Here is a 27,899-nt window from a genome sequence, read left to right as displayed (position 1 = left end):
GAAAAGAGCTCAATCTGATGGGGAAAAAATATATATTTTTTGCACTTTAACATCTTATCTTCACTTTCCTTTTAGCTGCTATACCTCTGGCATGCATATTATGCCTAACATAAAGGCAGACTGCTAAGGGTTTTAAACTCAACGCCCTTAATCTTTAAAACAATGGCATGTACATGCTTCCAGGCTTGAGAGGGGGTCAGTGTAATTAATCACTGACCATGTGCTGCAGACTTGCAGCTAAGCTAATCAACTTGTCTTACTCCAATCAAGTTGCAGAAGCGATTCACTTTCAGCTCAGTAATGGCATTGCACATTCAAGCAGTTTTTTCCTTGCAAGAGAGGCTATTTAATCAATCATTTTTAGGAAACTGGATATTTAAAAAAATTCCAGTTCAAAACCTGCAGGGAAAAAAAAAAAAGTCTCTTTTTTGGGGGAATAGATCGACTGTGAGAGGTTTCTGCTGTTAGCGGTCAAAGCCATCAACACAGTCCTATAGGGCTTCATGTCAGTGAACACATCTGTCACACCTCACACGGTCTGCTTTTCTCTGTCACTTTTTCAACAGAATGGCATGGTTTCCATTAACACACCCTTTTAAAGGCTGGTGTGTCTTTGGAGGTGTTGTATATTTAGCCCCCACGATGTGGCTGCACCTTCTGGTCTAACATAAGAGTACATGCAAAAGAAACTGTGTGCATGCAAATGCATAAGTTCACTACTACTTCAGTTAGTTTTTTGTTTTTTTAAGTTGTGTCTTTGGGGCAACAAAACCAGTTTGAATCCTGAGCTCTTCACTGCCAGATCATTAACACCACAATGTGAAAACTCTCTCGAGAACTACGGGGGTCAAAGTTTGACCCATTTCTTCCAGACCACACAAACTAAACCAGACTGACAGTTCAGATAACCAAAGTTTAGAATAAAATAACATATTTCCCATTCCTTTTAATACGTATGGCTATTTTTGCAGGCAGCGGAAAAAATGAGCCTCCACATTCCTTCTGCCAGAAAGACAATCCTGTAACTGCTGTCAGCACCGACAAATAGGCCTTTATCACCTAAGATTATAGCCAAAGGAAGAAAAAAAAAAAAAGATGAGGCAGAGGCATGCAAGGAAGGGGAAGAGAAAGGAGAATGATTTTGTCGCTTTGTTGGCTGATCTGGTTCAATCCTTGTGGTGCAGCAATTGAATTCCCATCCAAGCCTTTTCCTTAAGAGGATTTGGACTCAAGGGAGTCAGCAAGCCACAGGACTACAGGGCAAGGGGGAGGAAACCCCTGATCAAATGATTGGAGTGATAAAGGAGAGGCATGGGTGCATGGGTGCGAGGAGAATAGATTGGAAAATTGCGTAGAGGTAAATAAGAATTGATAATGATAAATCCTTCACACTATCACTTCTAGCAGGAATAATGTGGCAGCTATTTAAAGACTGGTATGAAGCACAGATGGTTAGGAAGGTTAATGAAAGATGTCACCACATTAAAACCATCAGAAAGCAAATGTGAAAGAGAAAGGGGGCAGTAACAATTAAAGTGATGGATAAACAGTGGACGAGCAGAGGCAGGATGAAATGATGGGAGAGGAGTGGCAGGTGGTGATCTCTGATCCCATTATACAGGGCTAATCCTGAGCAGCAGTGAGTGGGTTTGGATGTGTAATGGTGTGTGCACACATTGTTACTGTTGGTATGCAGGAACACAAGTTTTGAGTCTGTCGGTCAAGTTGTAGACGGGTATTAAGAAAAAAAAATCGAGTGAAATGTATGAAAATTTCACTGCAACGCTAGTGGAAAGGTTAATTAAGAAAATGTTATTAAAGGTGTGAAAAAGAAAAATTGTATATAATTGTAAACTTGCACTTAACACTTTAAATCTTTGCTAAAGTATGCATTTCATGAGAAATAAGCTATTTTGTTCCACTACTATGGTGAATCTCGACTGAAGTCTGGTTCTCAATGTTGCACAGAATCACTTCTCTAAAGTTTTAACAAGACATTTCTCTGTCGCTTCCTACTTTATTTTCTCTTGTGTCTGCCTGCTCTCCATCTTGCCCTCACTAAAAAAGCAACAAACATCTGACAGCTCGATGCCTGTCAGATCTCTGCCAGCTTCCGCAAAAATAATAAAACTCAGGTGTAAACTTTTCAGACCCTGAGAAACAGCAGGTACGGCGTGATGACTGATGCTCGGTGCATGCAACCAGGCAGCTCTCATGTCTCAGAGTTCAAAGTGCCATCTCCTACAGTGCAGTCATTCGGCCAGTTTGTCTGGACGTGAGTCATCATCGATTAAATTGCAGTTTATGTTTTCAGGATACTCAGGATTTAACCTACATACACAAACACACACAAACACACACATAATGCCAAAAGGGTTTTATCTTTTGGTCCTAATCAAGTCTGGGTCACCAGGTCATATGATGATGCAAATGTACTCAAGCAGGTTAATGTAAGCTTTGGAAAACTGTCTGTTCAGAAACGGAAATCCTCCTCTTATGTTCCGGATAACAGAAAAGTGTGATTCAGCAAATTAGCAACACATATTATCAAAACCTTTATGGTTTCTTGAATTCATTTTTACAGTTTGTGTGTTTTCTCCATATGTTATTTGTCAAAGACGTGTTGAGCTTTCTTCAAGTTGAGTGATACGGTAACACTAAAGGCAAGTTGGGTTGTAATGTGTTGGCATGGGCTAGAATAAATGATAAATAATGGCCACAAAATTGTTCCCTTTAATTCACTTGATGAATGAAAAAAAAAAGAAGACACATCCAGATCTGAAGACACAGGCTTCAATTAATGTACTGGAAGGGATTCTGAGCCATGTCAGTTTGAAGAAATGTAGGCTCTGATAAGAGTTCTGAAGTCAAGAGTTGCGGGGGATATAATAGCGCATTTAAGCCTTCATTAAAAGACATCCTGAAAGTAGGTCAACAGAAGAAGACATCTGAAAAGTGTTTTCTTGGCAGGACATCTCTCAACAAAGATGGGCAAGATGGCAATCACAGATGGAACCAAAAAAAGAAGGTGGCACAAAGTGGGCTCCAGCACAACAGAGACGAGCTCCAGCGTGGACTACGCATGACTCATGTAATTGCACATTAATGACACTGTCTAATTATGGGTGGGTGAGCTGAACAGTGTTCCAGGCTCAGCTTATGGTCCGATACCACAATCTTCTTTTTCTACTCTCCATCAGTGTAAAACCTGTAAATATTTCCAAATATGCCATATTCAATATTTTTAGCAAACCTCGGTACAATTGTTTAGCAATACTATAGGTGACTTAATTAGGTGGTACATGTATTGCTACATATATCTATACTCAGGTGTCCCGTGTTGGTAAAAAACACTGTTTACTTCACCACCATCACACAGTTACCTGTATGGATAAGCAGTGTTAGAAAGTCACCCAAGGTTCAAGAAGCACAGGCTAAAGATTAGGGACCTTTTAACAGTGTTGAACGCTTGCACTTGGCATGCAAGCACCACCACACTCACAACTACTTAAAGTCACATTAAACTGGTGTTAACACCAGTTTAATTTGCTCTCAAGTCAGAGTAAAGCCAAACAACTCTCATGTAAAGCTAAAACAATTAGTTTATATTTAATTAGTTCTTTGAAATGTTTAATTATCCTATCACTTTGAAAAATTGGTTTATTGGACTCACTAATAAGCAAAAACCTTAAACTTTAAGTGGTTCCAACTTCCCCAGGATTTAGATTTCATGTTTTCTTTCCTCTATACATCTCATACTACATTATGATAGAAAAAATAAGAAGTCCTCAAAATTTCCCTTTTTTTTTTTTTTTTTTTTTAACTTTTGTGGACTAATCCATTCATTCAAAATGCTGTAAATAGATAACAAACAAATGCTAGTTGCTTAAAGCTTTACAGGAAGAGGTAAGCCTACAGTTAAATATTATGGCATATGCTGTGTTACGGAAAAAACAAAATCATGCTAATCTCTCAAAGAGGACGTGATTTATAATGTACATCTGTGTGCATTCGAGTGAAGTTTGACAGAGACAGCACAGCACCATCCGCTCAGTTCCTGTGCAAGTTGAAACAAACTGATCCACAACAAAAGGAAAAATACTTCCATGTTTTACATATGTTGGCCAGCTGCTGCATGCGTGATGTATTTTTCTCTTATCAGCCAAACAACAAAGAGAGAGCTTAGAAATATGAAAGAGTGACTCGAGCCATTCTGCATCCTGCGAGGTGGGTTACACTTCAGTTTTGATTAGCCTCTCACTGGAAAGTCTTTTATATTATGTTGAATAAAAAGAAGTTCCTACTCACGGATGGGCTGTCTATATCAAATGCTGCAACAAAACCAGATAGTCTGTTTTTCTTTGGTATATTTTTGTGACCTTTTTTTTTAAGTTTCTGGCCTTGCTTGTCATTGGAAATGAAATTCTTATTCATGTTCCCGTCCTATGTAAATAATTGAATTCTGGCACCCAAAATAGGCCCAGTTCTGCTGCCACCGCAGCTAAGCTGCATTTTCAATATTTAATGAGTATGTGAAAGAATAAGCTGAGACTTTGAAAGAGTGCCAATTTATCAAGATGGGAAACACACTTTTGTCTGAAAGAACACACAATTACAAAGCCAAATAACAGAAGACAGAGATTTTTGTTCTCCTTCTTTTGGATGCAGGACAGAAATCACAACCAAAATTCCTGTAGCTAAAAATGGCTTTCGATGTGTCTGCCAAACCTTTGCTCTTGTGCTTTTCCCCCCCAATTCATTCTCCGTGCTGTAATTCTTCAAGAATGAGTGGTTTCTTAAAACTACGGTCCAGGAAATGATCCTGGAAGGTCCCGAGATGACTGGCCAACTGGCTCTCCACCCTGTGCTCCAGGTTCAACTTCCTTATTGATGGCTGGCTACTAGGGTCTCAAAAGAATCATTATGTGGTTAAGAAAAGTCAAAAGATGAGTTTAAAGACAGCTTTTCTCCCAAGTCTTAGGGGAGTCAGGAAAAACAATGCAATAAGATGAAGTCATAAGCTCGAATAAATCGTACGGCATGAGAAACTTTAAAGATTGATCAAATAAAAACAAAGATATGCCATGAAAGCTGGGAGAGGTTGTGGTGGCACACTAAAAAGCTTCCATTATCAAAAAAAACACCACAAGGCAACAGATGTGTTGCACAGTTTTAGCACTGTAGCTCTAAAAAAGAAAAAAGTCATAAGGCTTTTTGTGGTTACCGAGTCACACATGAAGTGCAACCACACTAAACAAAAGCAGAAGCTGCTAATCATCTTCAAACAGCTATCTTCAATAGCTTCTTCAGAGCTGATGCAGTAAATGTGGAGGCAGCTCTGTCTGCCATATACACATGTGGCAAGACCACTCGAGTTCATCAAAAAAGCATGATGCTCCACAGTTAATGCTATAAAAGATGAAGGAAAGAGCTGATGCAGCCACGATTAGTCACATAAAATTACAGCAACTTGTCATTTGCTCTTTTTATATGATAGAGGTGATAATTATTCCTTATTAAGCATTGGCCACAAGTGTAAAAGAGACTTTTCATCTCACTAACAATGAAACTGTTTTGAGGTAAGGTATTATTCTAGTAATACTAATAAGACACAGATTTTGCCTCAACTTAGAAAGTTTAAAGTCAACCCTACTGATGCTGAGCCTAGATAATCAGAGTTTTCTTCTCACGGTGCAATTCAACAGAGATGTTTTGTTAGACCTTCCTCTCCACTCCCATAGCTTGTAACACAGGCTTGCCGAGCTCAAGCTGAGAGATTCTTAAACCCGAGAAAAATCCCTATGGAGCCAAAGCTGACATTATACTGTACTTATTTTCACAGCCTCTGTAATCATCTTCTTGACTAACAAGCTAATTTTCTCGATAGCATAAGTACTGGTCCAAAATCGCACAAGCTAGCCAAAGAGTTATGAGTTTTGGAGTTGCATGGTTTGCCTGTAGAAAACTCTGTCTTCAGATCCACTATTTCATTTATTGTGGTGAATCTGAAACCCCCTACAGTGAAAGCACAGTAAAACTGGGAGGCTCTGGCATTTCCTGCTGAGAGTGGAGGGTAGCGGTCATGCAGCCATTCCACTCAGCCACCCAATCACTTGATTAAACAAATTATCATCATCAAAGTAATCAAGCTTTGCACCCTGCCGGCCTTCATTACACCATGGAAATGGGTTTAACCATAGCATGAAAATCATATGGATTACAAGTGAAGCTGTGACCTTGGCTGGTGTCACTGTCAGAAAGGGTTTCAGTTTTTTGGGGGGTGGCGTTTGAAAATAGAAAGCCAAATAAGCAAAGAGGATGGGTGAAAGAAGAAGACAGAATGAGGACATTGAAAACAAGACAAAAAACAAACAGACATAATTTGTTTTGAGATTAATATTAATTTGCGGAGCATTCACTTTTGTTTTTCAAAAGTATGGCAATGTCTCCGATCTAAACGTAGTTAACCGTGCTCAACTTGATTTCCAGTAAACGCGTCAAAGAGTCAGCTGTGTACCCAACTGCCGACATGACACATTCTGACTGCCAGGCTCTGTTTATCTAGATACCTCTTCCTGAAAATTTCCACCCATCAAAAGGGTCACCCTGCAACAAAACCTAACAAAAAACCCCACACATGCCGGCAGTCAGTGATACTTGCATTTCAAAATCAAAAATGGTTTCCATATGACATGGCTTCCCAGGTCTTAAACCTCTCTGGCCTGAATAATGAACCCAATCCCTCAGCATAATGTAGGACTGACTGCCGGGGAGCTGAACGGTGCTGATAGGGTTTACAGTTGGTGCCGAGAACACAGATGGCTGTTAACAGAATGAATTAGTAAAGATTAACTCGCCTGGTAGATTTGCCACATTAGTGCCCTTTGATCATGTTAACAAACATGGCAGAGAGATGGTCTGTGGCGTGATAAGGCTCGGGCTGCACAGTTATTGTGTTTTATTTAAATAACACTGACAGTATCAAAATTCATAACAATGTGGAAAATTCCAATGTGGAGTTCAAAACAGCAGGCAAGATGTTGATGAAGATGCCAACTGTGCAGGCAAGTCAATTTCTTCTATGCAACTGTAATAGTTTGCACATGTTTTGCCTCATTAAGTCATGCTTGCTATAAGTTATTCCATTTCTGGAATAACTTATAGCAAGCATTTCTGTTGAAAAACTAGAGACCATCTTGTGGGACTGGAATCACACCAGTCACAATGACAATGAGTTCTCACACATGCTTATACATCAGACAGAGATGCTTTTGTAAGGGAAGCTACAAATACATTAAAAGCTTAAGTGGCTCCTCCACTTCAATTACCATTTCCCTCCATGTTCATGGGTCACACCCTTAAAGTTTTGTGGCTCTCTTCATACACCACTTCTTATTTACAATCACATGTGATAAAACCACATCTATTCTTTCTTTTCCATTTCTGCAATTCTGACAACACATTTTAAAATCAGCTACCATCTTGTTATGGCCATTTGTAGTCCGAGGGTTGCAGAAAGGAAAAAGCAATCTTGCTTGGTATATATATCTAGCTGCTATTCATATTATGCTTCTGAAACTCAAGCATTGTCAGAGAAGCTAAATATTTAACTTTTTTACTGCAAGATTTTGCATGAGAAGTAGGACAGTGAGTTTAGAACTCATTGCAGAACTCCCCTGACTTTTAAATTTACCCTAATTCTCCTAAAACACTTTGCTTCTGAATTGGTGTAAATATACTTCTCAGTAAATACTACCCTAAGAGATACTGCTTTTTATTGCAGTACTTTCACAAAAAAAAAAAAAAAACAGAAGCAAAAGAAATTAAGAACAAAATTAAGTAAGAAGGTTTTCCTAATAAGTAAATATACTGTATACGTGTTTGTGTGTGACTGTGTCTAAAAACTACTATTTATATATTTTATTAGTGGATAGCAATGTCCCTTTACATATTTTCCCTCTTTTGAACCACTGTTAGCTCATGCAGTCTTACAATATGAGTCACTGTCTCAACTGGATGGCTAATGTGGTCAGAGTTTAGACTTTCATGGGATGTCTGCCACGGTTCCAAGAGCAACTCAGGATACAGATCTGGGGTGTTGACATCAGAATTCCTTCAAATCAAAATAATGAAAATAAGCAAACTTCAGCAAAATCGTCAGTAGCCATTACCTTTGAAATTAAGCAGGAATTATTTGAAAACCACTACTGAAAACTAAAATGTTTTTCTGTTGCCAAAAATATGGAATGCTGGAGACAGATGCACATTTTTAAGCAATAGCCCTATGGAAAAAAGCCCTAACATTAAATTACAGGTTTGTGCTCATAAGGAAATTATTGAAAGCTGGAAGCATTCAGCAGTTTACTTAGACTACCCACACAGAGACAAGAAGGAAGATTTCCTTTTTTTTTTCTTTTTTTTTTGTTGACACGTTATAATGGCAAACTCATCTCAATTATGAATATTCATGAGCACTTAATTGGAGCCTTTAAAGTCACTGGTTTTCACTAAATTGAGCTTGGATAACACACCAGCCTGCATTTAAAGGAAAGAAGTGTTGTGTGCTGTGTGGGGAGTTCACTAATGAATTCCCTTCCCCAGCTCATCAACTTCCCCAAATACTCTTTGGAATCTCACCGTTTTCTCATGAAAACAGCTCTAAATGAAGTGATTGCATGGAGTTTAATTTGTGGTGGGTAATACACCCTGCATAGAAAGCATAATTTACATGCTTTAGCTCATTCAGAGCTCTTTTGACTCAAGAGGAGGGAAATAATGGAAACACCAGACATTAAAGCAGAAATGTTTCTGTTTGGAAAAATGCCAGTGCAGATATCAATTTGGAGTCTTTTAGAAACGATAAAGCGCGCTCGTAAATATGAGTGAGCACAGATGTATTAAATGTGCCGTGCTGTTTTCCATAGCAATCTTCGGAGTTAGATGGAAAAAATCTAGCTGACGTCATGGCTTCATATATCCACCATATTTGGATAGTGTACACATGGAACACATTTGTCCATACACCAGAACAAAGTGAGGCAAGACAGCGTCACAAGCTGCATTTGATTTCATTTCATCATTTAACAAGCCAGCCACCAAAACCTGAAATGACCACAATCTAAACTAATGATATTTAATACAACTTAAAAGGCAAAGCCTTTATTTTAGTTAAAGTCAAAGGGTAGGCCGTCTAATGTCAGAATCCCCAAATTATAGTAACAGGAACAGCATAATGTATAAATCCTGTTCATTTTTCTATGCTTTGTCCTCTATAAACACTCTTGATTTCAACAGATACTTATGTTTAACAACCGCCTGAATATCATTGCAATCTCAATATATCACCTAAGGCCTCAATTACACAAACACAGACACCCGTCTGCGACCATCTGGCAACCACCAGCTGTAGGGGAAAGACATATTCCCTAACCAGTTGGCAAGTGGTTGCTGGAGGTCAGTGACAGTTGCTAATATGAAACTGGTTGCAAAAAGCATATGGTACTGCAACAAAAACCTACTTACAATTGTCTCGCTCACTAGTAATTTCCTGCAGTCAATTGCAGTTTACATGGAAGACCCTGACTTTGCAAACTACTCACCAAATTTTCATTTCCCAGTTTACGTCACAATTTTTCATGCAGCACTACAGCTCAGAGAGTAAATGGTGAGTTTCTGCAGATAAGATGGCATCATCCATGCAAACTATGGGTAACTTGGGCAATCTGCTTACTATCAAAACAATCACTTTTGGTACAAAACTTCTTCTTCTTCTTGCAACCCACAAAAGTATGTATTCAAGTCAATTCAATTTTATTTATAAAGCGCCAAATCGCAACAACAGTCGGTTTATATAGCACAGTAGATCGTACAATAATAGATACAGAGAAAAACAATCATATGACCCCCTATGAGCAAGCACTTTGGCGACAGTGGGAAGGAAAAGACACATATTCCCTAACCAGTTGGCAATACTATTCCTGGACTGGTTGGCATGTGATTGGCTGGAGGCTTAGTAGACCTTTATATTATATGCAATTTAAAATCATCTCCTTATAGCAAAAGAAAAATGTACAAGCAGAAATTGTATTTTATGGAAGTAGGCAAAATAAACAGTATGGGCAAATTCCTAAAACAAGCCGTGCATTCACCAAACAAAACCTATAAAATTAGAAGCACACTGTTGCACCACATGGTTCAAGTCCCGCACAAGACACTTTACACACCTCACATAGCAAAACTCCAGAGAGGACCTGGCTGTCTTGGCGGAAAAAGACAGAGAGAGATGGGGTTAAACTCTTCCCCTACTCCTTTTCTTTGATCTCTCTTTGTTTTTCCTTCTAACGACTTAAACGGTAAAGCAACAGGCAGTTAAAAAAAGAAAGGAAGAAAACAGACGTCCTGACACAGGGTTTCCCCCCCCCATTTCTCTTCGTCACAGCCACAATCCCCTCAACCACGGTCCTGCCAAGGAAGTTTCCATTTGCTAAGCTAATTAAACCGAAGAAAAATGGGAAGAAAAAGGGTGGGAACACGGGTGGTGGTGAGGAGAGGGGGGTTATGTTCCTGATTTTCTGTGTCTAAATATTTTCAAAAAAGATCACGACATGTGCGTGCAAAAGGTTTTGTTCAGTGCTGTGGCTCCAGATAGGCTGTGTCCCAACACAAACTAGCACTACTGTCACTGATTTCTGCTGTAGCCATATCACCTTAATGTGTTTTCCCCATGCTCTGGTGGCTGGGATGACTGTGTATTTTAAACATGTGGCTATAAACTTGCATACACACACACACACACACACACACACACACACACACACCGGGATGTAAAAAGGCAAAAACAGGGTCATACAAACATGCACAGTAAACACAGTTTGACTATTTGTGAGTCTCTACTAGTATGCACAAGCCGCTGCCAAAGCAAAGGCCTCTTCCAACTCATCAACAAGGGAGAGGAGGGGAGGAGAGAGGAGGGAGGGAGGGAGGGAGGCAGCTTCTTTCAAACACACATACGTTCTGCAGATGTTAGCAAATTCAATACAAGCTCTCACACCTTAAGGGAAGGGAAAGAAGGGGGAAAAAAATGAGTCCATCTTGGATGACAAAAAAAGGAATATATATCATTTTCCTTCATTTCTCTCCATCTGCCTGAGAGGGAATATACTGACAGTGTTCTCAGCCCACTCTGAGACACAGTGGTAATGACATACAGCTTCTTGACCGTGCAGGCAGAGATGTGGCAAGAGGGGAGCAATGTGGAAGAGGGACCCAAAGAAACAACAAGGGGGAGGCAAGAGACCATGTGTGTTTATCTACTCATGCTTGTGCGCCAGCATGGTGACAAAACAACAGTTCATGCATGGAAACAGATGGATTCAGGGAAAAGGGTGGTGGGGGGTGGGGGTGGTGTTGTGCTTTCAGTGGTCTTGCAGCCCCTGCCTCCTGTGGAGTCCATTAGCGATTGCATAATGCTTGGCAGACAGGGACTGAGTGAATGCGCCCCCTGAAGGGTCAGACACTAGCGAGGACGTAGGATGTTCTGCAGCGCTCAGAAACTCTGCGCTCCCATGTGTGTCAATGGCAGATTAATGAGAAAAATAAGAAGTCCATGCCCCCCACCCCGCTTTAAAAAAAAAAAAAACCTGCCGGACAAAACACAAGCAGTTCCCTGTGAGCTGGTTATTATTTAAGACTGAGGAATTCTACACTGATGCAAAATAAAAGAGCATCATTAAATATACAGCAGGATAAGCTGCAGCAGCAGCACAGCATCTGGCTCCTGCTTGTACGTGTTCATTTTTATTCTCAATACTGGCTTTATCTACCTTTTAATGCCCTCCTTATTTGGACATTTCTGTTCTCGCATATATTTCCCTGCTGGTCCTCTCCTTTAATAATATTCTCCTCTGGATTGAGTAGCGATTGAATAAGAGAAATATTTTGCCCATGCATTGCAGACAGGCATTTTACTTATTCATCATGAAGACTATTGGAAATGAAGTGCTTAAAAAAAAAAAAGCTCGTTGCTGTTAACAATGGTGAATGGAGAGAAATTTCGAGTGTACACACCTCATTCAGGCCCTGAAAGCCTTGTGCTGTGCAAAAAAAAGAAGAAAAAAAAAAGAAAAGCAACACATTCAGTTCAGTTGCATTGGAGAGAACGATAAAAAAAAAAGAAAAAAGAAAACATTAAGAGCGATGAGAATGAAATATGAAAGAAATATGTTTTCAAGATTAACATAACCTTCATATCAATCTAATCACAAGGTAATAACAGTGTCAGTTATTTGCTCTTGGTCGAAGAAAGAATAATGTGTGTGAGTGTATTTGTGTCTTTCTGGTAGTTTGAGGTTGTCTGGGAAAAAAAAAAAGCTTAAGTTGAGAGGAAGGTCAGTTAACATTTGTGTTTTTGCTTTCATTACCACCAAAGCAGCAGATACAAAACAGTCATTTTAGTCATTTAATGAATCTTGAATACAGCTGCGGGACCTAGATGACATATCCTTTTCAGTACAGAGCCAGCACTTTCTCCCCTCCCTGAAAAAGCCATCAAAGGCTTCATCTTTAGTTTTTGTATTTGTTGCATTGCCCTTCTCAACCTTGAAATATTCTTAAGGCTCAGGCTTGGTGTGTCTTTTTGTCTGTTTGAGGATAGGATCCAGCCTCACTTGCCCTTTTGAGATGAGACAGCTTTCACCCCAGATCATCTTCATGAATGGGGCAAGTCTACAACAAATGTCCAGGAAAAAAAATAAAAACTGTCAAATCTTCCATTCAGTGGCTACAAAATACTGTGAATTTGAACCGGACCATTCACTGTAGCTCTGTCTCCTTAATCCTTCAATTTTCTTTCCCCTTTTCCATCACACTCCAGTTTTTCCTCGACTGTCCTTGGAAGAGAGGCTCACACAATATCCAGCCCTCCTCTGAAGTCATTCCTTCTGAGAACGAGACAGTACTCAGAAGCCCCCCCACCCGTAAATCACAGATGTAAAGGGAGGTGAACAACACCCCCGCTTCCCACCAAAACATGACACAAATTACAGACCACAACATCTGGTGAGTGGTGTGCACCAAAACACAGCGGGGTGGGCTGAGGATATATAGCCTAGCTTCACTCAAACTCATCCTCCTTGTTCACAGAAGTACTTGGAAGCAGAGGCGTGACAAAAGGTAAGGTTGTAGTGGTCGTCAGCCAATAAAGACAATCCTGGCTGACTGAAATTGAGCTTTCTCTAGTTGTAAGGGAACCAAAAAAACAATTGCATGTTAACTCTAGATGAGCTACATCTAAAAGAGAGACAGAGGGTTTACATCCACCTTCTACTGGCAAATGGTAGTGCCCTGAAGCTGTTACGAGACTATTTTTAGACCAAACTTATTGAAACACACCAATTCTGGCATGCTCACACTCAAAGGTTACTCAAGCATGTAACACAGAACACCTGAAAGCAAACAAGTTAACATGCAAACTCGCCACTAATCAGCTCTGTTACGATCATGCCCCTTACACTTTGACTCACTTGAAGTAAATGTTTAGGTCGTGTTAAAGGGTACAAACACCCCGTTTTCACAGGTAGCCTGCTCTAAAGATAATGGGTTAATCCTGGAAGGCTATTGATGTAGAGCTTTTCTCCTTATCAAAGTAACCCCAGGGATTGTCTGACCAATTTGTTCGGATGAGAGCGTATCGACCAACCGATCGACATGACAACTCAGAGATTCCAGACCTTGAAAAAATGTGAGGGGAAACAATCAGACCCCCGCAGGTCCACACTCAGTACATCATCTTTGAGAGATATGACGACCGCACGCAAGCACGGTTTGGCAAAACCTGTCTTTTCATTAGCATGTGCAAGGACCTCACATGTGAGATTGCTGTAAAAGAATTACTCAGCAAGCAAGCTGGTGAGCAGGAAAGCAAACCAAAACACGATAAGTAAAAGAGGCACTAGTGGCGCCTAGAACTGCAGGGTAACAAAGAGTCCTGTCTCTTGCTCTGTGGTGATATAATTCCTTCTCTGAAGCCAGGAGCAGTTAGTTTTATCATTAAAATTTCAAAAGCCTCTAAGTGTTACAACATACCTCTGTGATGTAGTGGGGTAATTAACACACAGACAGATGTGCCTGAAGCAGGTTATCAACCACTTGTCAACATCGGTGCCAATACTGAGAATCAATGTCACGTGTCAATTTCCATCAAGGCCTTTAGGGGACACTGATAAAAGGAAGGCCAGTAATGATCAGGTTAAAGTCTGCGTGTGCCTGCGTGTATGAATAGTTGATGAAGATTTAAAAGCATGCAACTATGTGACAAGTTTTGCCAGATATTATATTTTATTCATATGAATCTAAAATGTAGCAAAAATTTTATTATAGGTCTATAATAGAAACCTCTGATTGGTGCATTTTCAAGAGTATAATTGTCTCTTGTACTGAAATTTTGAGGACCTTTACAAAACTTGGCATCCTATAGTCAAAGTACGGTGAAGACTCAAACGGTTTCTTGCAGACACAGAGAAAACATTAAAATAAAAAATGTTAAAAAAAAAAAAAGTACTCTGGGGGTGACATCATGTAAAACAATGAGTCATTAAAACAACAGTGACTGAATCAGCTAATTGGACAAGTGGTTCTAACAGTGGAGGAGGCGCTGTGCCAGGCGACAAGTCACAACCCACAGAGAAACAACAGGAGAGGACAATAATGACAGAGGCTGCACATAAAAGTGCCAAAATCTGTCATTCCAACAACCCAGCCAATTTGCAGGGCGATGCCCACTCAGTTAGGAGACTTACTCGAGCCTGAAACTGGGAAGAGATAAGGTAAACTTCAGAGATTTTAAGCATCATTAAGATGATTCTTGTCATCAAAATGAAGAGGGGGGGCGATAACAGAGTTCTCCAGTCTCCAGTCATGATGACATTTGCAACTACTAATGTGGGCATGAATCTGCACAGTTGTCTCCATGGGGATTAAGAGATTCTCGTGAAATCACTGCAATACAGCTGCACAGAGCACCTCGTAGCCAGTTTAGTGACCCCTCGTTCCAGCCTAACTTTGCTCGTATAACGGCATTTAAAGTATGAAAGACTAAAGCCGAGCATCTCTGGGTAAATAAGAACGAAGGCAGGTTTAAATCTAAAGGAAGTGAATACTTGAGCACAGGGGCAGCAGTAGCCTTTATTGTAGCTGGATAGATTAGCTGACAACGATTTATCATTCTAGACAACCCTTCTCGTTATTTGCCGTGAAATTAAAGACAATTTTTTTTTGCTTGAAAAAAAAAAAAGAATCATTTGACGGGATTTCTCTAACAGCTACAAACAGCAGCGAGTTGTCTTTACGTGGACCCAAGTCTCCTTCCTCGCCCCCCTTCACAGCCCAGCTCAATGCTCAGTAGTTTAAGTTTGCTTTCCAAAAAAACCCCTAAAAACTTACCGTTTCCCCGGCGAGGAAAACAACCAGCCCGAGTGTCAAAATTATCCAAACGTTCCTCATAATTCCTCTTTGAGAGTTAAAAACGCGTTGTTGCAAACGAAATGTCAAATGTTTCCCCACTCTTCTTCTTCTTTCTCCCTCTCGTTTTCCTTGCACCCAACTCCTGCCGCTTCTCTCTCTCTCTCAGGAGTGGGATCCCACCGGATACGTGTTGCGTTTTGATTATTCCTCCTCCCCTCACCCCGGGCACTTCTTTTTTTTTCTTTCTCTCTTTTTTTCTGCTGTGTAAAATCTGCCTAAATGTATGTAACCGTACAAATGCGCACGGTTTAACAGCGAGGTCCTCCGCGCTCCGGTGTGTGTCAGTGGAATCTGCACGAGACACCTCGCTCGCTCTCGCTCTCCCTCCGCGCGAGCGCTCATAAGAAGGGGGCAAAGTGTAGAAGCGCGAGCACGTCGCTACCGGCGCTCCGGTGAGTGCGTGCGCTCCTTTCGACCGAGTCACCGCGAGACGCAGAGAGAACTTGCGAACGAGCGGCCAAAAGCAAGCCAGTAACGACACTCACAACAAATCGCTCGTGTAGTTTTATTGGTGTACAGTAAGTCTTTATTTTAATTAGTTTACTATTGTCTATTATTTCAACCCGGGAGGTCGGATAACAATTCTGCACGAGGATAAAAGGCTCGGCTAAATGAGCCATTTATCTCCTTGTCTGCGTAACAATCCTTAATTGCACCGTAATGAGGATTACACAGTTTAATTCAGCAACTGCGCCAATTTACAATCAAGCCTCGAGTTTGTCGTGCAGTAGTTCTACCAACACGTTTGATTAGCCTCTGCAGCTGTATTTTTGTATATGAGATCAGTAAACAGGCTTGATGTGAATAAAGCGCAAAGCAGCCCGTTAGAAACCCGCTCACAATATGGGTGGAAATAATGCTATGGACAAAGTCTCCCCCTGTTGGTATGAGTTGACAACTTTCTCTAGAAGCTTAAATCTGTAATTCTGCAGTTTGTGATGAAAAGCAAGGCTAAACATTTAACTTATGATTCAGAAAAACTACGTTTGCTTTCACCTTCATTGCACTTTTTTTTCTTCTTTGTTCGCAGATTTATTAAGTATGTCGAGTGGTTCCTGGTTCTGATAAGTCTTTAAGTGTTAGGTAGCTCTTGGTAGAGTATTGCACCATCACTGGTTGTGTTATTTCTAGTGAATTCTTTATGTTTGCAAATCATCAGCTCAAGCCTCTGAGGCAACACACACACATCCTGACATCTTCAGATTCACAAGACTAAGTGCTTTTTCCTCCCTCATCTAATCGTATTAAAACAAAATAAAATACTGAAATAAAATGCCCATTTGAGGCACAAAGCATGGGCACAAAACTAAATTCCAAGGAAACCTTTTTTTGAAAGATTCCCTGAGCGTTATTGAAAGGCTATTAGACAAATGTGGTATGCTTTAATTACATTTCAATCAGTGGCAGACACTTTTGTACAAAGGGTGGTAAAAATCAGAGCCGGAGCGTATCAAAGAGAAGCCTTTGAGATGGAGAGCTTCAACACTCTGTTCCACTTTCCACCTGACACAAGTGGCACTCTGCTTGTTGGTGCATGAAAGAAAGTTGCAAGCAATCACCCCTCCTTTTTTTGAGGGGTTGGGAGAAGTTGCTGAAGGAAAATCAAGGTAAACGGCATTACTGAAAGAAGATGGTTTTGTACTTTTGCAGTAACATAAGCACCATATACTCCAAATTGCTCACTAACATAAATAATTCACCAGAATATTTTGTGGAAGGAAGTGTCATTTAAAACTAAACCATTTCCAGCTGTTTGCATGGAATTAAAATTAATTTCACTACCCTGTGCTGAATTGCGAGTGTACAGTCAGTAGATTAATTATTCTTTTTTTCCTTGTGTTTTGGAAAATTGGCTTTAGGTTTCAGGGGCACAATTAAATTCTAGGAATGGTCATGTGATGGTTTACATGAACTAAATTAGGCTTTATTAAAACCTAAAGAGAAAAGTATCATGAAGCATACTGGGATTTAATTCTTTAATTCTTTATATCAGAAATGTTAATGTTTATCTCCAAATAGTTTGACTGTCATTAAACATCAAATTTTACACAAAGACAGGTTTCACTCTGTCAAGTATCTGTCAGTTTGCCTGTTATTAGCCACACAGATCTAGAGGAGGAGGAAGGCAACAGGAACAAGGGAGGAGACAGAGAGGGAAAGTGATATTAATCATCAGGGGGGAAAGACGGTAGCCAAAGAAGAACAAGGGTAGCATGTGACCTTTACAGTTCTCCCTGTGCCTGTCTTTAGATCATTCATCCTCTGTGACCTGAATAAAAACAAGCAAGAAAACTGAATTGTGTCAAAGGCACTTGGGCAAAAATCAAATACACTTCAAAATTTTTGAAATTAAAACTATATCCTGCGACCCATCCCCCGTCCTAATGCTTCCTAGGCTCTCTTTTTCCTATCCTCACAGGGCTTAAGTCTACTCCTGGTGTCCCAGATTACACAGCCAATTAGGGCAAAGGCAAAGCCCCTTCTGCTTCCAAGCCTGGCTAGGGTGGTGTGTGAGTGTGGCACTAGTTCACATGATTGTGAGTCTTGTTTCCAACAGCACAAGGACCCATAATGACAAAGTCAACTGAAGGAAAGCCTTCAAAGACCTAAAATAAATAAAAAATCTTGGTGTGAAGCATGCATAATTTTACATATCACCCAGTTTGAATTATGAACACGCTGAGGTCGACTTGCTTTATTTTTCTATGTGAACTGAATATATTTCATATTCTATAGAAAGGAGACCTTCAAAAGTGTTATGGATTTCATTATATTTTATTCAACAGCACCACCAGCTGGAAGCACTAAACAGATTTATATTCAGAGGCATATCCCAACAAATAGCATGTATGATAACAGTCCAGGAATATGATTTTTGAAAATGAGCCACACATGAAAGACTGAAATCTCAGCTTCTACCTCATTCTTTGCCTTTTCTTTACCTGTGTGATGTGCAAATAGATGCTAGGCCACTGAGAGTACACACATTCACATGCAAGTCATTCAGTATGCAAGGTTTTCAGTGTGCAGTTTTTAATCTTTATGTGGATGATGCTTCCATGTCTGAAAAGGCCGTCAACTTGTTTCCTACGAAGGACAACTCGGTACCTTGAGCACAGATTCCAGAATGATCTGCACTGTTATTAACATCACTGTCTACTTCCTTGTCCTTATCCTCATGAAAGGTTTCTGTTGTCCATAGGGTATCAGCGTACTGTGGCTGAATTGATCCAAAGGCTTCCCAAGAATCCCAAACCTGATTAAATGAAAGAAAGATTTTTTTAAAAATAAAAAAAATAGTGATATCTTGGAGGAAATATTATCTATAACTTATAACAAAAAAGGAACATCATTTGTATAATTAAAATCTATGAATTATTCCACATTTTAGATCAAATACAAAACTTAATTAGATGGCCCTAAAGATTACAGGTTTCCTTTTCACATTTTTAAAAAATATTTTCATCCTGCATTTCAGTCAGTCAGTTACAGTCAAAAAAAGAAAGTCTTCACAGGACTGTATGCAGCCCTATGAAAAACTAAGAACATCCTCACTGCTTACATTAAAATTACGAGGGTCAGAAGCAGCCAGGTGGTGCTAATCTAATAGACTTGATTAACTGATCAAGTGCGACTCTCTGTAAAAGCAGACGTTTTGTTAGTTTAAGACAATCCTTAGGAGGAAGGCATCAGCAATAATGTTAGATAAACCACTGTTTTTCTAAGCTCATTGTCCAAACAATCTGGAGTCCATCATTATACAGTGAGAAAGATTACTCACTACATCCCAGCAACTTTACGCCAAGGTCAGACTGTAATGCTCAGAGAAATGACAAAAAAAAAAAAACAAAAACAAGAGCTACATCTCAGACTCTACATACCTCTGTCGGCATGTTAAATGTTAAAGATCATGACTGTGCAATTGTTTGCTTGTTTGGAAAGGTTGCTAGGAAAAAAACTCAACTATTTTCTCTAAAAAGAACAGCAGCAAAGCTTAGGCTGTCCTGCTCAAACCATTAGAGTTCTGGAACAATGTCCTTTGGACAGACAAGACCAAAGTGGAGATGTGTGGCCATAGTCAGTCGTACCACATTTGATGAAAAAATATCAGCACAAACACTTCATACCAACTGTCAAGCACAGTGGTGGAGGGTTGTTGATCTGGGCTTGTTTTGCACCCGTCCTGGAGGGTGGCCAGGACCTGGACACCATCCAGTCATTGAGTCAACCGTGAACCCCTCTGTATGCCAAAGTATTCTGGAGTCAGATGTGAGGCCGACAGCTGTCTGACTGAAACTGGGTCATGCAACAGGACAATAATCTCAAGCAATAATCTACAACAAGACGGCTGAAAAAGACAATAATGAAGGTGTTGCAATGGCCTATTAAAAGTCAAGACCTGAACCTGCTGTGCCAGGGCCATTAGAGAGCAGTGCATAAACAAGAAAGAAGAAGAATGGGCCAGAATTCCTCAACAATGATGTGAGAGACTGGTAAAATTAAAATTATAAGTTATTGCTTGTTGTTACAGTTAAAGTTGCTGAATCATGGAGTGTACTTAATTTTTAACTAAGTACACTTAATTTAACCAGATCAGACTCAAAATGCACAACACTGTCATCATCTCCCTACTATTTATACAACCAAAGGCAGTTTTTTTTTTGCAGTAGTTAAGCTCCTGCTAATAGGTAAGGAGGAGAGGTAGGTATCAGATAAGCTGGATCAAAACAGAGCTTAAACTTAAGAAACACTGACAGAAGCACTCGTCTCTTTGTCTTCTGGGTGACTTTTAACAAGCTTGCCATAAGCTACATTCATGTTCTGTCACACAGCCTTGACCATTGTTTGTGATACGCCTGTAGTCAAACCAACCCATCTTCCCCCTCATCATAGTAAAACACAAAGGACATGAAGTTCTACATCACCTGACAGAGGCCAGCTGCTGGTCGAGCTGCCCCATAAGGGCTTTGGTGTCACAGTATTTGGCCTTCAGCGGGATCTGATTCCTGGCTCGGCTGCCCAGGAACAGATGGGGTGACTGTTCTTTGGGCGAGGGCAGCAGAGACACCATCAGAGGGGATCGCTGATTTACTATGCTGCTGAGGAGTGGGTGCCTTTGGGATGTGCTGATAAAAAGGCAAATCACAGAACAGGTGAGCATTTTAAATAAATGAATAAATAAACATTCTATATTTAAACCCCCAAGGGAAATATGCAAGTGTAAAAAGGGTATATTTAAGGAGAAGGATTGTGTGTGTGTCATACAACAGCGTGGACACATTTCTCTCAAATACATTTTAATTACACAGCTTACAGCAGAAAGGCAAACTCTGGATCCGTTTACATATTTTACAACACTAAAGCCATAATGAATATGAAAGCTTATCCAAGCAACATAATTTACTCAACAGCTGTGTAAATTATGGAAAAGGACACATTTCATACTAATGTGACATACATACATATATACCTATGATCTTTATGGTGGAAACTTAAATACATATCCTGACATGATTAATCAGAAAAGCTGTTATGGTAGTAAGACTTTCCAGATCCAGATGCTGATACTAAAGTAAAAAAAACACAACAAATATATAACCTAACAGATGTTTTAGAGCATTTTCCGTGGGTGATGAAGGCATTTGAAATTGTGTACATCCACCCTCAGGAGGAGAACAAGCTTCAAGCCTGGCTTTTGATCGTTTGCTTTCAACCTGACAGCAGGAAAGAGCTCCAGGCCTCTGACAGCTTACAAAACTACCCATCTCATGTCCGACAGAACTGAGTTACACAAAGCAGGCTGTCAGATGGTCCCCTCCTATTGGACAAAGCCGTGAATCTGTCTACATCAATCATTTTTCAGTTAGACGTCAGACATGGCATCCATCAAACTCAAATTTATTGTCCGAGCTATTAGCTTGTTTGCAGTGTAATATGGTGATCCAGGTTAAGACTGGTTACACATACTAATGGTTAAACTAAAAATCAATAATTGTTTAGGCGCTAATTTCCAAATAGCAAATCTGGAAACTGATTTCATGGGATGCACAAAAGTATTCTCTCATCTGCTTCACACACATATGAACTTGAGTGACGTCTCATTCTTAACTCATAGGGTTTAATATGAGGTCGACCCTTTGCAGCTTTAACAGCTTCAAATCTCTGGGAATGCTTTCCACAAGGTTTAGGAGTGTGTCTGGGAATTTTTGACCATCCTTCCATTTCTAATTCATCCCTGTTCACTCAGGTGGTCTGAGTGAATGCACCAATTTCTTTTCTGCAATGTAGATGAACAGAAATGACAACCTGGATGTTTGGTCTGTTTCTAAGAATTCACTGGAATAAACTTTAAAAGAGTGAATTTAGGAACAAGCTAAAGCAGAATAAAGATCTCCTTTTACCTACAATTTATTTCTAACCTTACCCTCTAGTCATGATTGGTTTTCACCAGTTGTAAATATTTAAAGAATTGCATGTAAAAATGCCGGCACTCAATGGGAAAACCTCAGCAATACTGTAATTATACACCAAGGCCATTGCATGTGCTGCTTTATAACCTTTTCTGACTGGCATGTGGGTGAAAACAATAAATATGGAATGGTAACGTCACAGTAGTAGGATTGTGATCAGGAGCATAACTTTACCACACTTTTGTCCACTCAAAGGCATTTTAAATACCTGTTAAATAAAAATATGCAAGGGGTCTGTAGTAACACCTCAAAACAACCTTTACTTCACATTTATATACCTTCGTTTTAGTAGACTATTATGTCTCATCTTGGAGTGAGCTGCTCCTGTCTCCACTGAACCATTACTGGTAGATCCTGAGTCACCGTCAGTCATATTCTTCACTGCCATGTTGAACGAGTCAGAGTACAAAAGACGTCCAACCTCCCGTTGGATGTCCTTCAGGTCCCTCCTGCCAAACATCACCCAGGCCACGTAGCAGAAGAAGCTGTACAAGCACTAGAAAAAGGGAGACCGAATCAGTTCTTTATCAAGCAGGCATTCGTACATTTTGTCCATGTATTCACAGAACAAACATTTAGTATCCCTACTCGCAGAGCAAAGCCCCAGGTGGCACCTTAGTCATCTGTGTTTTTGAAAAGGTCACAATAGCTATTTCTGTTCAAAAGGTCACACACTGAGCAGTCAATAGGCTGCTGCTGTTAGCGTGGCATTGCTCTCCTTGTCGAGCCACCTGGCTAAATACCAGCGAGAACCTGTCAAAGCAAAGCACCTGTGTTGAATCAACATCCCCTACCACTAACTAATTCATTAAGGACACCAGGCAAAACCACCACTCAGTATGGTTCTGCTCTGCTCCCCGCTGCCTGCATTCACAGATGGTGAACTGGCCTCGACCCTGACCAGCTGAAGGACCCATTTTTGTCTACAGGTGTGACAATATAGTTTTGAATCTTTCAAGAACATCCAGCCAAATTCATCAGATTTTAACAAGTTAGACAACTGACACAGGGAACAGTTCCTAACACTCATTAAAAATATATCAATCTGGGTGATCCGTAAGCTTTGAATGTGAGAAACATGTGCAGCAGATTGTCATGATTGCACCTTACCGCATGAAGAAGCCACTCTGTTCTATTTGACGATATCTGCCTCCTAGAAATAAACACAGGATCTTTGTATTAACAACACACTGGTATTGACTGACTATGAATGACATAATGATTTCAGCATAGGGCCTAACCTTTTGGTTTAGGATTTGTGAGTTGCCTGGCCAATTTAAAAAAAAACTATTATTTGATGTATTTAAACGCCACAAAGAACAGTACTCAACACCAGGCCAATCTGTGATAATGTATGAGCATGAAAACTGGAAAAGAAATCCAAACAAACCTTTAAAATCTTCAGAATAAATAAATTAAAATGTTAGCATTCTTTAAAATTTGCCTATTACCTGAATCCAATTAAAGCAAGAAAGTATGTGGATATGGGCTGTCTAAGTAAAGTAAAACCAGAGTTGATATTTTTAAACTCAATTCCAAAAAGCGAGACGGTGTGTAAAATGTAAATAAAAATTTACGAGATTGATTTCATTCTGATTTTATTTATGTTTTATATAGTGTCTCGCTTTTTCTGTATTGTAGTTGTAATGCTAACATGCATGTTTAAAGACTCTTTACTCCTGTGTCTTCCAAGCACAATATATGTACAATGGAAAATTCATCCACGTTTTGATGTAAAGCTTAAGCAAGGATGGAAGTCATTTTTAATGAAAGATAAAATAAGACAATGAGTTGTGTAGTTTCAAGATATGAATCAAATGGCTAAATGACTTCCTAAACATGTCCTGAAGTTCTCCTGAGGCTTGGTAACGAACTAATCATGTGATTCACGTGTGTTGACCCAGGGTAACATCTAAAACCTGCAGGACACCGGCCCTTGAGCCCTGGAGTTGCCCACCCCTGGTCTAACATGTAGCTGTTGGGTTTTTGACCGTTTCTCTGAGAATTGCACAGTCTGCCCTTGAGGTGAATCTGCTGAAACATCCACAAATGGAAAGATTGGCAGCTGTCTTGGAAGTTTTCTCCTTATGAATAATCTTTCTCGTTGTAGAATGATGGACTTTAAATAGTTTGGAAATGGCTTAACTCTTTTCCTCTAAGATCATGACTGATGTCTTTCATCACCGGCATTGTGTTACTACAGATTAGCAAACTGCCAAAATGTGGGCTTTTAACAAGGTGGTCACACTTGCTGATGAAGTAATCGAGCGATTAGCAGCACTTGACTGCTACTTACCTTCTTAATTCCTTTGGAAGCACTACTGTTGTACTTCATTTTCACACATGGCTTCTGCATTTTGGGTTTAGTTTATGTAAAATAAATAATGACACTGTGTAATATGACACATGTTGTTATAAACCTGAGATTGCATTTACATAATGTTAAGGCCTGCAAAGGACCAACTAACTTAAAAAAAGTATATAATCTGACATCTAAGCCCTTAGAATTAAAAGAGGGTGCAGTTTCGTTTTCATTACTGAGGCTTCGGGAATCTTGATCAGACACACTGCTGATAACAAACGAAAGAAAAATGAAACAACAAATATAAAGACATTTTTAAATCTGCACTTTGTGATGTAAATATAATCTCAGCTAAATATTATTCAGTGGCTCTTTAAGAAAGTCTCACTACTGCTACTCAGAAAGTATTTTTGTTCAAGTATCATAAGTAATACATCTGTATACAATAACAAGTATACAACATCTGAGTGAAAACATTACAGAGAAAAGAGGACTTTCTCTGCCTACCAGCTGTTCAGTGAGTTTGCTCACTTGTGATATGGACGATGCTGTTCTCTTTTCAAATCCATCATTAGGTGGAAGTACCAGACAGCCAGCATCTTTTGAGCCATCTCCTTTTTGGCCCAAGCCTCCGCCATCATCTGGTGCACTGACAGGCTATCACCATTAAGGGTCATTAAGGGGCCGAAGAGGAAAAAAAGAGAGCGGTAAGAGACACGAACTGGAATTCAACACAGGTGCATCTAAGTAAAATACAACAGGATTCAAGCAAAGGTAGAATTTACCAGCTTGTACTCTACTTACACTGCTGTAGGCACAGATTTATTCTTCAGAGTCTCATGTTCAAAAAAGCAAGACAGGTAAAGAAGAAGTGTAATGAGGACTTCATCGAGCTCCTCACTCCTGCACAAAGACAAGGGCACAGAAGAATGAGATCTTTTTTATATGATACCTAGAAAAAAAAAGTTCTGAATGGATGAGGTCATATTATGTAATTCATTACTTCAATAACTCCAGAAAGCGGAGAGGAATGGGAAGCAAATAATTCTCCTGTAGCAAGCCGACAGCCACCTCTACAACACAGAAAGTGTAATCACAAACAGCCATCTAATGTCAGTAGATGTAAAAATATCAACATCTAACTAAATGAATCATTGTTTGACATTTTATGTGAAGACTGGTCTGAGTTTAAAAGCAATGGGTAGAAAAATGTGCACATACAGTTAGGCCAATAAATATTTAGACAGAGACCATTTTTTTTAAATTTTGGTTAAATGAAACAACTCAGATTCAGTTGAAATGCAGACTTTTAGATTGCATGGAAATGTGAGAAACTAGAGAAACTAAAGCATTTTAACACAATCTCTTCATTTCAGGGTCTCAAAGGTAATTTGACAAATGAAATAACTCAAAATAAAATGTTCATTTCTAATACTTGGTTGAAAATCTGAACTCATGGACAACACCAGATGCTGGGTTTCCTCATTTTTGGGCCTTTACTGTAGCAGCTTTCAGTTGCTGTTTGTTTGTGGGCCTTTCAGTTCAAAGATTAGTCTTCAACAAGTGAAATGCATGCTCAGTCGGGTTAAGATCAGATGACTGAACTGACCATTCAAGAATATTCCACTTCTTTGCTTTAATAAACTCCTGGGTTGCTTTGGCTGTATGTTTTGGGCCATTGTCCATCTGTATTATGAAATGCCACCCTATCAATATCTCAATTTATTTGGATTTGAGCAGACAATGTCTCTAAACACCTCAAAATTCATTCAGCTGCTTCTGTCCTGGGTCACATCATCAAAAAAAACACTAGTGTCCCTGTGCCACGGGTAGCCATGCACGCCCAATCCATCACTGCCTTCGCCATGTTTTACAGATAATGTGGTACACTTTAGATCAGGGGTGTCGAACTCCAGGCCTCGAAAGCCGGTGTCCTGCAGGTTTTAGATATCACCCTGGGTCAACACACCTGAATCAAATGATTAGTTCATTAGCAGGCCTCTGGAGAACTTCAAGACATGCTGAGGAGGTCATTTAGCCATTTGAATCAGCTGTGTTGGATCAAGGACACATCTAAAACCTGCAGGACACCGGCCCTAAAGGCCTGGAGTTTGACAACTGTGCTTTAGCTCATGAGCTGTTTTGCGCCTGCTCCATACTTTTTTCCTGCCATCATTCTGGTAGATGTTGATCTTGGTTTCATCTGTCCAAAAATGTTTTTCCAGAACTTTGCTGGTGGTTTTAGATGGTTTTTAGCAAAGTGCAATCTAGCCTTTCTATTCTTGAGGCTTATGAGTGGTTTGCACTTTGCAGTGAACCCTCTGTATCTACTTTCATGCAGTCTTCACTTTATGGTAAACTTGGATAATTGATACGCCTACCTCCTACAGAGTGTTGTTCACTTAGTTGGCTGTTGTGAAGGGGTTTCTCATCACCATGGAAATAATTCTGTGATCACCCACCACTGTTGTCTTCTGTGGACGTCCAGCTCTTTTTGCGTTGCACCAGTTCACCAGTGCTTTTGTTCTTTCTCAGGATATACCAAACTGTAAATTTTGCCACTCCTAATTTTGTAGCAATTTTTCTGATGGATTTTTTTCCTGCAGCTTAAGGGTTGTGTCAAGCATTAGCACACAGCAACTAAAATATCTCATAAAAAGGGTAGCTCTGATTCCTTAGCTTCACAAACGGTTTATTATTTGTTTTTCTTAAATAAATAACACAAAAATATTTGTAAAAGTTTTTTTATGTAAGTTTTGAACCCTTAACTGTCCTCCAATTGTAGAATGACCCTCAAATAACACAATGTAAGTGTTGTTAGTTCAGCATCATAGTGGGACTTGCGTTTGACATCCTCAATGGTGACCCAGTCCCCTTCTCTCTTCAGCACTGAGGACCTGTACGCATTGAAATGAGCAGGGCTCAGTCTGCTCCTAATCCTTTGGCGCCCTCTGTGGTTCATTGTAAATATGTCAGCCAACCTGAGGAGACAGCAGAGATGAACATGTGCAGGTTAGTTCCCTAAAATCACGAATTACTTAAAAATAAATAAATAAATGAAGAGTCTTTTTATTTTTAAGTTTAAGGTACTGTTTGACCCACGCATACCACTCTGCTCGCTCCTGAAGCTCTTTAATGTTGTTATTGGTTTGACTCGCCGTCAAAACACTCTCTTCTCTTGGGTAAGAACTAGAAACGAAGAGAAAAGCTTACCATTGTGATATTTAACAGTTTCTCATGTTCGCAGGTGATGTATACTAGTGGCGTATTGCCTTGCTTTCCTCACCTGATAAACTCCAGCTTTTTAGATTTATCATTCCAAACCCAGCGGCCTAAAGGGGGAATATTCACCTGAAAAGTACACACATTGAGTTTCGAGTCTGGCATTTCAAAAGGTTAACGACGAAAAGGGAGCAGCCCAGACACCGCGCGGTAATATTTACTGGCAGAAATGTAAAATTTGATCCCCCGCCCCACTTTTTTGTTACAAAAAATGTCCAAAAGTTTAAGAATTCTTCCATTTATTTGTGGTAACTTACATTTTTGGTATCCTTTAAATATTTTGTCATTTTTTTATAACACAAATTTCCTAGAAAGCTTTCACTCCG

At 39.8% G+C, this 27,899-nt stretch overlaps 1 protein-coding gene across 1 annotated transcript in view; it reads right to left on the bottom strand.

The window, feature by feature from the left end:
• The window catches only part of sdc2 (syndecan 2), a 43,397-nt gene extending 27,543 nt beyond the window's left edge, over positions 1-15,854 (bottom strand). The window contains exon 1 of the mRNA XM_065470567.1: positions 15,439-15,854. Within this exon, the coding sequence (XP_065326639.1) occupies positions 15,439-15,498 (60 nt within the window). The 5' untranslated portion in view covers positions 15,499-15,854. The remainder of the gene's footprint in view (positions 1-15,438) is intronic.
• Between the last annotated feature and the right edge of the window lie 12,045 nt (positions 15,855-27,899).

Source organism: Pelmatolapia mariae, linkage group LG22, assembly GCF_036321145.2.
Source record: "Pelmatolapia mariae isolate MD_Pm_ZW linkage group LG22, Pm_UMD_F_2, whole genome shotgun sequence".
Taxonomy (NCBI): domain Eukaryota; kingdom Metazoa; phylum Chordata; class Actinopteri; order Cichliformes; family Cichlidae; genus Pelmatolapia; species Pelmatolapia mariae.
The sequence above is the reverse complement of the archived record's forward strand: the minus strand, read 5'-3'. Positions and strand labels throughout refer to the sequence as shown.